Source organism: Peromyscus eremicus, chromosome 6 (assembly GCF_949786415.1).
Source record: "Peromyscus eremicus chromosome 6, PerEre_H2_v1, whole genome shotgun sequence".
Taxonomy (NCBI): domain Eukaryota; kingdom Metazoa; phylum Chordata; class Mammalia; order Rodentia; family Cricetidae; genus Peromyscus; species Peromyscus eremicus.
This window is the reverse complement of record NC_081421.1, coordinates 125,593,440-125,606,898: the sequence shown is the minus strand read 5'-3', so window position 1 is coordinate 125,606,898 and position 13,459 is coordinate 125,593,440. Positions and strand designations below refer to the sequence as shown.

Below are 13,459 nucleotides of genomic sequence, written 5' to 3'. Positions count from 1 at the left end.
GGTTCGATCCTCAGCTAAAAAAAAAAAAAAAAAAAAAAAAAAGAGTATAGGCCATTCCGCCAGGCAGTGGTGGCACACGCCTTTAATCCCAGCACTCCGGATGCAGAGGCAGGTGGATCTTTGTGAGTTCGAGGCCAGCCTGGTCTACAGAGTGAGATCCAGGAAAGGTGCAAAGCTACACAGAGAAACCCTGTCTCGAAAAACCAAAAAAAAAAAAAAAAAAAAGAAGAAGAAGAAGAAGTCTCCATGTCATTATTTGCAGGCTGGGGATCCCAATGAGAAAGAACTGCTACAGTGAGCAGATAAAATGGAGTGGATCCTTGAATGATCCCACATGTGATTCTTATTTTGTTGCTTATTTTTAAATGGGAGAAAACACCCTACATCTGTAGGATATGGGCAGACCACTGTCAGGTAAAACACACAGTGGGGAGAATTCCTGGGAGAGCACACAAATGGAAAAGTTAGTTACAGTTAAAAGTAGGCAAGTCCGTCTCTCCTTGGAAACAAAAGGAGAGGAAGGCTGTGCTAGCCAAAACAGGAGGGAGGGAGATGCCGTGCTGGGAGCTGGAGAATTAGGAAGAGTTTGCAAGATGTGACAGCATAGGACAGAAGTAAGGATGAGGTTCACTCAGCCATGCCAGAGGCCAGCTGGGGTTAAAGTGTTAGGATGTTAAGACTAGTCAGTATAGATTTAAGTAAGGTTGGCATCATTTTTAAGAGAATTCAAAGACAGGAAAGAGTAAGGGAGTTGGGACTTTGTAGATGGGACTAATAACTAATGACTAATGACTAATGACTATGGTGAAATATAAGACAACAAGAGGGATGTGCAAAGTCGGTAAGACAGCATACAGGAGAGGGCGAATTAGATGGATGGTATGGGGTCTGAGGACCAATTCAAACGCTTCTCAATAAAAAGGTTTTGTCTTTACTGGTAGGATGACTTTGGAGAACCACAGTGTCCAAGAGTGTTGGAATTAACGTTCTACAACTAAAATTCTGAAGCACACAAAGGAAGGGAAGGAGCATAGACTGTAATGATGGAGGAGAGTGGAGAGCAGGGAAGAACCCGTAGCACTTTTTATCGGACTCACATAGGACCCCAGAGTGAGTGACCATGTGAATGGTCACAGGGGAAGGCCTGGGTAGTGAGGACTTTCTGCATGTACACTTAAGGGTACAGAGAGTACAGAGCCTTACTGTAAACCAGTCATTAAAACTTCAAAGAAAGAAGACTGACTATGTGGAAGGGATGATAATATGATGCACTGAAGGGAGAAGTCGATACAATGTAGAAACAGCAGCAAGAAGACCCAGCTGGTCAGCCATCCTGCCACCAGCCCGCCAACTCAGAAGAGTAGAACTGATATACAGAGCAGCTCCCACTAGTGAGGGCTCTGGAGCAAACAGTGTCCTCGGGGGAGGAACAGAGAGAGAGGGAGAAATTGTTCTGCTAAGATTCTAAATTAGCTGGCTGCTGAGCCTACACATTCAATCGACCTCTCCCCCTCCTGGCAGTGAAACTCTCATAAAGGGAGAAGTGCTGGGGTGCACAGCCCTTAGTATCCCACACAAGGAAACATTCTTTCTTTAAAAGAGACCAACGTTTCCCAAGATTTCAAGAATTTTTCCTGTAGGTCCTCATTCATTTTTATATCCCTTACAACTTGAGCAAGGCTTGAAATATAAAAAGACACAATAACCACTTAGCTAAACTTATATGACTTTGAAGTTCATAATAGCCAATATCTTCGATGGCAGTTTTTGAAGCAAAAAGTCTAAACTCAAAAGTAGGGCATAGTCGTGAGGTTCCTACCTTGGCCTTAGTTGTAAATCTGAGATGCCTGCCCAGAAGCTAATTACAAAATGAGAGCTAGGGATTCTTTCCCTGGGAATGTGGACAGCACATTGTAGGGCGTCAAGATAGTTAATAGTTTTCAGCATTCACATTTATACTTTCATTTTGAAGAAGAAACCCTGCCATTTAAAAACATGCAGAGCTAATTAAAGATTTTCCACTATTTCATTATCTGAATGTAGTTCCAAATTCTGACTTGAAACTCTTATCACAGAAAGACTCAACATTCCTCCATGAACAGTAAATGTGCATTCAATTAGCCCTTCAATACAAGTACATTTTAAATAAAAATATACTTTATTGCTAATCTCATTCTTTACAAATGCAAATACTCAATTTTCAAACCTGAAGAGTTTCCTTTATTTTGTTCTTAAGGGAGAAAAATAGTCTTTTCTTGTTTTACAGGGAAGACCCGAGTTTTCTGAAGTCGTGAGAAAGCTGGAAGAGTGTCTGTGCAATGTAGAGGTAAGCATTCAACCTGCTGAAATGTCTGTTTTAAAAAACGCCCGAAACATCACCAGGGCCAGAGGCTGCATGGTAGGGTGCTAACAGCCAACTAAGTACGCAAGTGAAAGCATAAGAGGAGAACTGCCCGCAGTGGTTCACGCGGAAGAAGGAGGTCGGGGACACCTTCACCCTGTTGTTCTTCTGGTGCTCCTAAACATGAAGCTCAGGTCTAACCGCAGGGCAGGAAGTGTTCCTAACTAACCAACCTGGGACAAGCTATGATCCCAACCACCACCACTGTCTAAACTCAAGTCTCCTACAAAGCAATCTTTTTTTTTTTTCTCAATTAAAACTGCTTGGCCATTAGCTCAGGCCTACCACTGACTAGCTCTTACATTTAAACTCAGCCCATTTCTGTTAATCTATATGTTGCCACATGTTTCGTGGCTTTACCTGTGTGCCATTACATGATGCTCACTGGACGGTGGGCTGGTGTCTCCTGACTCATCCTTCCTCTTCCCAGAATTCTCCTTGTCTTCTTATCCCGCCTATACTTCCTGCCTGGCTACTGGCCAATCAGCATTTTATTTATCAACCAATCAGAGCAACACATATTTACAGCATACAGAACATCCCACAGCACCTCCCCTTTTCTGTCTAATCAAAAAGGAAGATTTCAACTTTAACATAGTAAAATTACATATAATAAAAGAGTTATCAAGCAAGAATTACAGTTATAATATCTAGTCTATTTGTATTTGGCAAAATTAAAGAAAACATTCTATCTATCCTATGTTTGTGAGTCTCAAGTTTCATATCTAATTTATCTTTTATCATAACCAAGGAAAACTATAATTATAACTATCTAGTCCAGGGAGCAGCATGTAAGGGCACACAGGTAAAGCCATGGAACACGTGGCAAAATATAGATTAACAGAAATGGGCTGAGTTTAAATGTAAGAGCTAGTCAGTGGTAGTCCTACAAAGCAATCTTACAACTTGTCAGAATGGTATTGAACTCTCTTTCCTCCTTTTGGGATCCAAGAACCCCCTTGGCTGGTCCCAGGCTTCAGAATGTTTTCCTCAGGGCATGAGATTCTTGAGTAAGTTTCTTGGGATACAGTGCCTCAAGGGTCTGGTAGACAAAGGGAACAGCATCAGAGTCTCTCTGTAACACTTCATCCCTGCTAGAGAGGCAGCAAAGGCTGTCAGGGAACAGAGGGAGTTGGTGCTTAAAGAAAGCAACTGTGTAGCCCATTGGTCTGTAACCTGCTGACAAAGAACAGTCTCTGCTGCTGCTTCCAGGCCAGAGGCAAATTCTTACCAAATTTTAGTGTTTCCAAAAATAAGCAGGCCAGAGAATGGTCACAGCCATGCTGAGTTTAAAATTAGATATATTTTTAAAAAACGAAAGAGTAGGGGCTAGAGAGACAGTTCAGAGGCTAAGAGTGCTTCCTGCCCTATCAGAGGACCAGAATCTAGATCCCAGCACCTACATCAGGCAGCTTGCAACTTCTGTAACTCCAGCTACAAGGTATCCAACAAATTTTTGGCCTCTATGGGCTCACATGAACACACACACACACACACACACACACACACACACACACACACACATACACACACCACAGACCACACAGGCAAATAAATAAAACAAATCTTTAAAATTATAGATATAACAAACATATTGGAAGGCAAATATTTAATCATTTTTTCTACAAATTTGTACACAAGTGATGAGCCAGCTAGAAGTCTATGCCATTGTCCATTTGTGTTCAATGAGGAAGGAAGCAGTATCTCACACAGTTCACAAATCCGCTGGATGGCATGGCCTTAACAGGACATAGAGTGATAGATCCTGGTGATCAGGCTAATGGAAAAAATTCCCTTCATATCAAGGAGGACTGTACACAGGACTGTGGTCCGTGCACATAGGAGGAGGAGAGGACTGGACACAGGACTGTGGTCCATGGGCATAGGAGGAGAGGACTGTACACAGGACTGTGGTCCGTGTGCACAGGAGGAGGAGAGGACTGGACACAGGACTGTGGTCCGTGTGCACAGGAGGAGGAGAGGACTGGACACAGGACTGTGGTCCGTGTGCACAGGAGGAGGAGAGGACTGGACACAGGACTGTGGTCCGTGTGCACAGGAAGAGGAGAGGACTGGACACAGGACTGTGGTCCGTGGGCATAGGAGGAGAGGACTGTACACAGGACTGTGGTCCATGTACATAGCAGGAGGAGAGGACTGGACACAGGACTGCGGTCCGTGCGCATGAAGGCAGAGGGGCCGAAACAACGAGACATGTCTACCTGAGCCAGCACAGCAAAATCAAGACGAGCACAAGAAACATTTTCTTCCTTAAAATACGTCTCAGCTCAGAGCCCCTGGAGTGTGGTCTTTTGGGAAATACTTCCAGGATGGCAGGCACTCGATATTCTCTCTCATTCTTCACAGAAACTGCTGGAGAGGAAGGCTTTCACTGAGAAGGAGGCGTTCTTCTCCTGACATACAGAAAGTCATGGATATGGGGAGAGTAGTGCCTGTGTTGCAGGACTCTTACTGACAAGAGCATCTTCTAGATGGACTTGGCTGTCACAAGACACCTTCAGGGTCTGAGCTCCAAGTATCCTATCATGTGAATCTTGGAGTTCAACCAGACAAGGTTGTTCCTAGCCTAGGATTATAAATCATCCGATGGGAATAGGAATTACCCCATGTGCTGGCTCATCTTATGTCAACTTGACACACAAACTAGAGTTATCTGAAAGGAAATTAAATTGAGAAAACTGCCTCCATAAGATCCATCTGTAAGGCATTTTCTTAATTAGTGATTGATGGGGGAGGGCCCAGCCTATTGCAGATGGTTCCATCCCTGGCCTGGTGGTCCTAGGTTCTATGAGAAAGCAGGCTGAGCAAGCCAAGAGTAGCAAGCCAGTAAGCAGCACCCATCCATGGCCTCTGCATCAACTCCTGTCTCCAGGTTTCTGCCCTGTTTGAGTTCTTGACCCTGAATTCCTTCAGTGATGTGAGGTGAGTAAGGCCGACACTAGCAGCCACAAAATAAAATAAAAAGGGTGATATACGGTGAGTAAGGCTGAAAGCACTGGGCCATGCCTCAAGCAAACAAAGAGCCATGACATGAGCAGAGAGCACTCTGGCCAGAGGAAACCTGACCCATAAACTCCAAATTGGATGTTGATGACATGCAGCCCCAGAGCCAACCAAGAAATGCCACAGTAGCTAGGAGCAGAGCCTGCCACAACTCCACATATATAAACCTCAGCCCTTTAATAAATGAGAGCTTGCTTGCAACTCCCAGAGTCTGTGTCATTGACTCTGTGTCTGCTCACTCCCTGCCCCTGGGAGCAGAGACAGCAGGACCCCAGCTGTGAGCCAGCAACAATGATGGACAACAATAGTACAAGGCAAATAAACCCTTTCCTCCCCAACTTCCTTTTTGATGATGATGTTACCTTACAGCAATCAAAACCCTAAATAAGACACCCCCAAACAGGGGAAATGAAAGGATCTGTAAAACAAGCTTGTTTAGTCACATTGATCAGGACTTCAGGGGCACTCGCCCCTAGCAGAAAAGATAAAGCACCTTACGCAAAGAGAGTTCACTGGACAGGTAACACTAATTAATGATCCAGTCTTGTGGGATCCCATATGGCTCTATCTTCCCTGCTATGGATTTAATTTTTCAGTCAGGCTGACACTAGGGTCAAAGGAGACCTGCTGGTCACATTGCAAATGTGACAATGTTGAGAGAGTTAGGAAACATTTGAAGGCAAGAATCTAGAATATCTTGGAAAAGGAAATAATACACATGTCTAACAAGAAAAAATTTGAAAGGAATGACATACTGTTCTTCCCAGAGCTGTAGAAAAAACAGTAAAAGGATGGACTAGGGTCACAGTCTCCAGATCACTGTGTTAGTGCTAGAATAAGCCCAGGGGCAGCTACAATATGAGGAGGCTCACTTGTGGCAGAACAGAAGATCTGACCGCCCCTGCTCTGAAATGACCAAACAAAAGAGGACCCAACTGAACTCTCAGTCTTTAAAGAAGAATGAAAACTGCCACTTGCATTATAGTGGGGGGTCTTCAGAATGCTGAAGAAGTTGAAATTCTATATTATGAAGAGCATTTGAAGGAACCAGGAATTTTTACCAAGAGGTTGAGAGAATTACCATGAGCCCAAGGGCTATTTTCAAAGATCCTAAGGACCACCAGTCAGCAATGAGATTGGTCCATTTACCAGATATCAAATCATGCTCCATCTTACAAAATGGATGTATTCTTACAAAAGTTTGTATGATGGTTGCTGTTGTCAGCTTGATACGATCTAAAGTCACTTGGGAAATGGATGTCTGGGCATGTATCTGGGGGATTGTCTTGATCATCTTGATTGTGTTAATTGATATGGGAAAACCCATTTCAATTGTGGATGAAACCTTTCCCTGGACTGAGATCCTAGAAGGTATAAAGTGGAGAAAGTGAGTCGAGCAGAGTGCACTGTTGCACGAATCCTAAATGGTCTTCTAATAAAAACCAGGAGCCAGATATCAGGGTGACAGCTGAGAGATCAGAGAAGCAGAGCAAGCCACAGACACCACCTCTCACCTCATCAACTCCTCAGCCAGAAAGAAGCCTGAGTTCCTGTCTCCTCCTGCCTTATATTCCTTTCTCTGCCCAGCCATATCACTTCCTGTCTCAATCTTCCTAGTGCTGGAATTAAAGATGTGTACCACCACTGCCTATCTCTGTTTCTCTTGTAGCCCAGCATGGCCTTGAACTCACAGAGATCCAGATGGATCTCTGCCTCTGCCTCCCAAGTGCTAAGATTAAAGGTGTGTGCCACCACTGCCTGACCTCTATGGCTAATTCTGTGGCTGGCTCTGTCCTCTGATCTTCAGGCAAGCTTTATTTCCTAGATTACAAACAATATATCACCACAATGCATTATTACTGTTTCCTGATTCTGGGTAAAATCTCACAACTGCTTTAAGCTCATGCTGCCCGAATTCCCCACCAAGATGGACTATACTTTGAACTGTGAGCTAAAACAAAAACTTCCTCTCTTAAGTCGCTTTTGACAAAGTATCTTATCACCATAACAGAAGAAGAAACTAAGTGTGTAAACCCATGTTGTATCATGGGAAAAGATTTAACTACAACTGAAAGGAGTTTTGCCATGGATCTTATCACTACAGTGAAGAATGTGGTGAATCTTTGGGTCATCAAATAATAATCATCTAAATAACATTTTATAAATTTAATTTGGGCTTACTATGTTTTGGGGAAGATGGAAATAAGGATAATACCAGCTAGCAAAATAGAAATGGGTCAAAAAGTAGATCAAGCTAAGCAGGTCTTATCACCAGAGGTTGAAGGGAAAAGCCAGAAGCAAATGTAGATGAATGAAATTCAACTAGAAAAAGCCCTCAAATAGAAAGTTCCAGTACAGGTTCCTGCTGGAGTGAGTAAACCAGGCCTTTCATGCTTTCTCCATCCAGCTCATGTCTCCTGCCTCAAGTAACAGCAGTGGTTCTCTGTCGCCTTCCTCTTCCTCTGATTGCCTGGTGAGCCGGGGAGGGCCTGGCCGGAGCCACGTGGCAGCTTTAAGGAGCCGTTTTGAGTTGGAATATGCCCTAAATGCAAGGTCCTATGCTGCTTGGTCCCAAAGGTAAGTGACATTGTCATCAAGGGTCTTACTGTGAATCCAGATTTCAATTCCTGATCAAGAATGTCACTTGGATGATGGCTGTCTAGAGGAGCCTGAAAGGCCCTCTGGAAAACACTGAAGGAGAGTTTTGATTTCATTTTCCTTACATGGTGAAAACAAACTTAAATTTTAATCCTTCTTTAGTTTAGTTTCTTCTGTAAGGTATCAGTAATAGCAGTGAGCTCTGGTATCAAGAGACATGTCTGTTGTAAAGTGATGAAGTGTTGTTCTAAATTACTGAATTATTTTGGGCTGGTTTTGTGGAATTCAAGGAAGGACTCCTATGTATGAACCTGGAAACAGTCTTGGTTGTGGAGCATCAGACATCCAGAGTCACACAAATCTTCACAGCTCTGCAATTCCACTCCTGGGATATAGCCCACAAAACTGGAAACAGTGTTCAAACAAACCTTGTACACAAATGTTTATAGCCATCTTGTTCACAGTAACCAAAGAGTGGGACCAACTCAAGTGTCCACCAAAGGATGGAGAGACAACCTGTTGGGAGGCACCATGCAGTACAGCATTATTCAGCCATAAAAAGAAATAAATATGGATAAACCTTGAAAACATATCTACAGAGTCCCTGTTTTATATGACCTCCATAATATGAGGATCCAAATAGAATAGGTTTGTGAATAACTTAGACACACACACACACACACACACACACACACACACACACACACACAATTTGAATACTGAATGGCTTCAATAGCTGGATATGGTTCCTTACAGATGTGCAGGTGGGAAATCTGATACCAGAGAGCCAGCATGATTGGGTTCTGGTCCTCTATAAAGAACATCACTTCTTCTGACTCTAGACTCCACCCCCAGATCTGGTTCGTCTTAATTACCTCCTCAGAGACCCTATTTTCAGAGCAGCCATGTGAGATATTGGAGCTTCAGCATATAAATTTGAGGAAAGAAATTATCTATTATATATCAACAAGTAAATCTATGAAAAAAGAAAAAAATCAAAAATAGATTGATGTTGGCAAGAATTGACAGGAGAGAGAAGTTTGGAGGGACTTCTCAATGGGTATGAGTTCTGTTTTGGACAATGAAATTTGAGAGTTATAGGTGCCCTTTATAAAAACAGTATTAGCTGGGCAGTGGTAGCACACACCTTTAATCCCAGCACTCGGGAGGCAGAGTCAGGCTGATCTCTATGAGTTCGAGGTCAGCCTGGTCTACAGAGTGAGATCCAGGAAAGGCGCAAAGCTACACAGAGAAACCCTATCTTGAAAATAAAAATAAATAAATAAATAAAAAACAGTATTAATGTAGTAAATACCACTGAAATTCTCATTTTAAAATTGCTAATTTTAGGTTATCTAAACTTCATCAGAGGAAACATGCTGAGCAGTATTCCTCTTAGTGGCCTTCCCTGTTCACATGGCTCAGTTCCCTGTAGGCAGGCATTTTGTCTCTGAGCCTCACTGTAGATTCAAGGAGAGCTATGTTAGTCATCTTATGCTTTAAGATGTCTGTGCAACTGTCCTTCTCAAAATTCAGGACCGACAGCCATACCTAGACATTTCTAGCTCAGATGCCCATAGGGTGGTTCTGGGTGAACTTGGCAGTCACTTCTAAAGCTCAGTTGTCTGTAGGCTGGTTCTAGGTGAACTTGGCAGTGGACTCAATTGTAGCCAGATCTGCTCTGTGAGTCTCAGCCTCCTCGGATGCACATTAGAACATAATAACTGTGTCATGCTCTCCTTACAAACAAAAGCAGGAGCTTCACATGCATGCTTCAAGCCTTTGCTCATGTTTCAGCCTCTGGCATCAGCTAATCACAGAACACAGTCCCAGTGTCAAGGAGACAAGATGCATTTAACAACCATCAGAGAGAACTATAAAGTCACAGGCTGAAGGACACAGATCCAGAATGCGTTTACTTACTAGATAAGAAAATAATGTTACCTAGAAAATCAGCACTTACTGCATGGTCACCAGTAAGAAGGAATGTGTCTGGCTCTTGGTGAATGAGCATCTGTTACTGGTCTAACTAAGCACATGAGGAAGAACACTGGGTGAAGTCAGAGTTCATTCATGTGAGCAAGGTTGGCAGGGCCCATGCTGTAAACTAGAACCAAGAAGGCAGAAGTTGTGAACCTGATGGAAACCCTGGAATCTGGAACTTGCCTCCAGAAATGAGTGATCTGAGGACCTCTCTCCTACGGGAGCCAAGAACTTCTGGACATGGACCCAGTTACATGTCCACTCACTGCACTCTTCTACCACTGAGAAAGGTCTCCACAGCACCGAGGTGGCAAAGGGTTCGGGGGAACTAGCAAGGGTCTTACACTGCCTGCAAACTGCTAATGGTGCCTTTTCGGATGTTCCTGTAATCCTGGTCTGAAGAAGGAGTTTCAGAGACAGCTATGACAATATGGACAGCTGAATCGTGACAGCTCTAATTTAAAGAATGTTCTGGAATTAAGTATGAGCAGTTTTGATGGGTAACCAGGCGTATCCAATACTGTTTGTTGCTGGATTTCCATCTTCAGTACAGTTTAATAAGGACCCACATTAGATTGGGTTGACACACATCACCATCTTACAGTTGTGTCTCTGTTTCATATCCTCCATTTGTAGTTTTTTCAAGCAATCCTCTGAGCAGTCCGGTCGTGATATTTCTGCAACAGTCGCATGAGAATCGTCCAGTAGAGGCAGAAGTTAGGAGGCTGAGCTGCAGAATCAAGGAGGGGCACTACAATAGCAGTGAGTGCTTGACAGATACAAGCAAACTCATTCACAGAATTCAGATCTGCTACTGCAGATGACGCACAGCAGCACACAGGGTGAGGAGACAGGCCACTAGCCCAGGCTGCTTCTTTGAGCAGCTCCCTCGCATGTTCTCCGCAGCTTCTTTACCTCTTTCTTCCCTCTGTGGTGGTGGTAGGACTCTGTTTTGGCTTTTTTTTTCCCTCCCTGAACATCTTAGTTCCCCATTTGCAGCATCGGTGAACTGAAGGTTAGTTTATTTATTGTCCCACCCCTAGAAAGCAAAGTGAATTATTTGAGGTCCATGATATAAATATCCTAGTGACGCATTTAGTAAAAATATGCAAGGAGTTAAGAAAAGAATTGTGTATTTTTTATGCATTACTACACCCAACTATCTTGCAGTTTGACTGACATGAGGGCATTATGTAACAAATATTTGTGTAGCAGATAAAGAATGGAAATGGGATAAATTGGCTCAATATATGGTGATTGCTATGAATTTAGAGTGGAATCGGTGAACAGGCGCTGGCTGTTTCTTCATTATTCTATTTAAATATCTGCCATCGTGAAACCCCTGTGAAGTGCTGGACACTGTTTTAAATACTTTGAATAGCCATGCAATTAAGTTTTCAGAGGCAGACCTTTCAGTTTTTGCAGATGAAGAAACTGGGGAACGTATAAGCAGCTCTCCTGAGTGAATGGAAAACAAGCAGGAGGCTGAGCTGGATTCCCACAAGGGCCTTCACTGTGCTTTCTAAATTCCCCTGGCGCCGGAGGCAGTGGGTTCCAGAAGCTCGTTATGTTTTGCCAATGCTTGCATTTTCTGGACTTCTCCCAGTTTGTTCTGGAAGTTGATCCAGGAATGGATTCAAGGACTCCCTGCAAGCCTGCTTTTCCAGCTTTTTGTGATGAAGGCAGAAGAAGGAAGGTGGGTAGCCAGTCAGCTCTCAAAGTAAAAGAGCCCAAGGAGGCAGGAATTGACGGACTCCGGCCAGCAGGGCCCCAGGGTCAGCTGCCTACAGTGGTTCTCAACTTTGCTGGTTAGAATCATCTGTGACACTCACAAAGGACCAGTGCCTAGGGCCAATTAAACCCCATCATGGTGACATCTAGGCTTCAGAAAACCCTGAAGATTCTGGGTAGCCCCAACACAGAAAAGCAGGTGACGCTTAAAGAGAGATGTGGTGCTAACCTGCAGGTCTCCATGGGGAGGAGATGTAACTGCTGGCACACATGGGTGAGGACACTTTGCCAACACCACATTTGACCAAGATGGCCTTCTCTAAAGGATGATTGAGTCCTTGTGCCATGTAAGTCTCAGACCTGGCCTTCCTACCTAACTCAATTACACAGGAGACTATAATGTACGTTGTGTGTGTCACTGTGGTTCTGGAAAATGTGTACAACTTGGTGTGTAGTCCCCAGTAATGTATAGACCTGCGCCTCTCAACAATGTATTTAATCAGTGTATTTACACACACGCTAGTTATGATGCCAATTGCCAAAAGACTGGAATTTGGTAACTCTTGGTTTAGTATAGGTTTCCACTGTTTGCATGATGCTTGTTTCTAGTTGTTGTTATCATCTTTTCCTGAGTAAAACAAATTTCAAGGTGGGAAGTCGTGTCAGGTATTTCCTCCGTGAAAAACGGGAAATCGCTAATTCTGATGGAAATCGTTAATTCTGACCAAAATCACAAATCGACTAAAATCTGAGATTAAGGAAGCCGTTCTTGAAGTTCTGCCTCTTTTTAAATATTTTGTGTCCAGATATATTTAGAAACCTGACATGTGGCACTTGCTCCTCCCACGGGGTCTGAAATCTCCCATATTGTGCATGGATTACATCATGTTAAATTTAGAAATGACAAAGTGATGAACAACCTTTCAGATGCGAAAACCAATTAGTGTTTGTGTGGGGCTGAGCTCCGAGAATAGTACTGCGACACAGTTAGCTGTCCAGGGGAAGACACTGGGGACCCAGAATTCAAAGCTCTAGAACAGACACCATTGGGATTAATCTCTCACACTACAAAAGAGCCCATCCAAGGACTCCTCTAAATAGCTTTCCTAGTGTGCTGAGAAAATATTTCAGCTTGTACAATGTGAATATAATGTATAAAAGTCTCTTCACACATAATTTCCCTAGCATGCTGGAATTGTGCAATATGATAGCTCTATGAAATGAACACATGGGTCAGGTCTTTCACTCTGTAACCTCCCCTCCCTCTCTCTCCCCCTCTCATTTATTCCCTTGCCTCCTAATCATGTCTTCACCCCAACCATTTTTCCTTGTCAACTCTCAGTTAATTTCAGCTTCCTCCTCAAGGTAGTTTTAAATGGCCCTACATCTTCCTTGTGTCTGCTCCATGTATGACTTTTACCTGGTTCCTGGTTCCAGTCCTCCCCCAACCCCCCCCCCACACACACACACACAGTGTTGGGTGGGAGCACCTCAGTCCATACTTCCAGCCTTAACCTCTCCCAGCATTTTGATGTCTTCAGCTTCTCTCCTGCTCTACCTTCCACACACCTCTCACCTCCTGCACTAGCACGTGCTTCCTTGTGCAGAGCTTTGGAACCATCAGTGATTCTCCATCGCCTCCAACAGTGGGTGGAGTTCCATCCCAGACGCTAATGTCATTAGCTAACTTGTTTTCATCCTGTATCCCAGTGGTTCTAAACT

The 13,459-nt window shown here is 43.6% G+C and overlaps 1 protein-coding gene across 1 annotated transcript in view; it reads left to right on the top strand.

The window, feature by feature from the left end:
* The window catches only part of Tnni3k (TNNI3 interacting kinase), a 265,004-nt gene that overhangs the window by 213,970 nt on the left and 37,575 nt on the right, over positions 1–13,459 (top strand). Inside the window, exons 22-23 of the mRNA XM_059266495.1 lie at positions 2,267–2,326; positions 7,833–8,002. Coding sequence (XP_059122478.1) covers positions 2,267–2,326; positions 7,833–8,002 — 230 coding nt within the window. The remainder of the gene's footprint in view (positions 1–2,266; positions 2,327–7,832; positions 8,003–13,459) is intronic.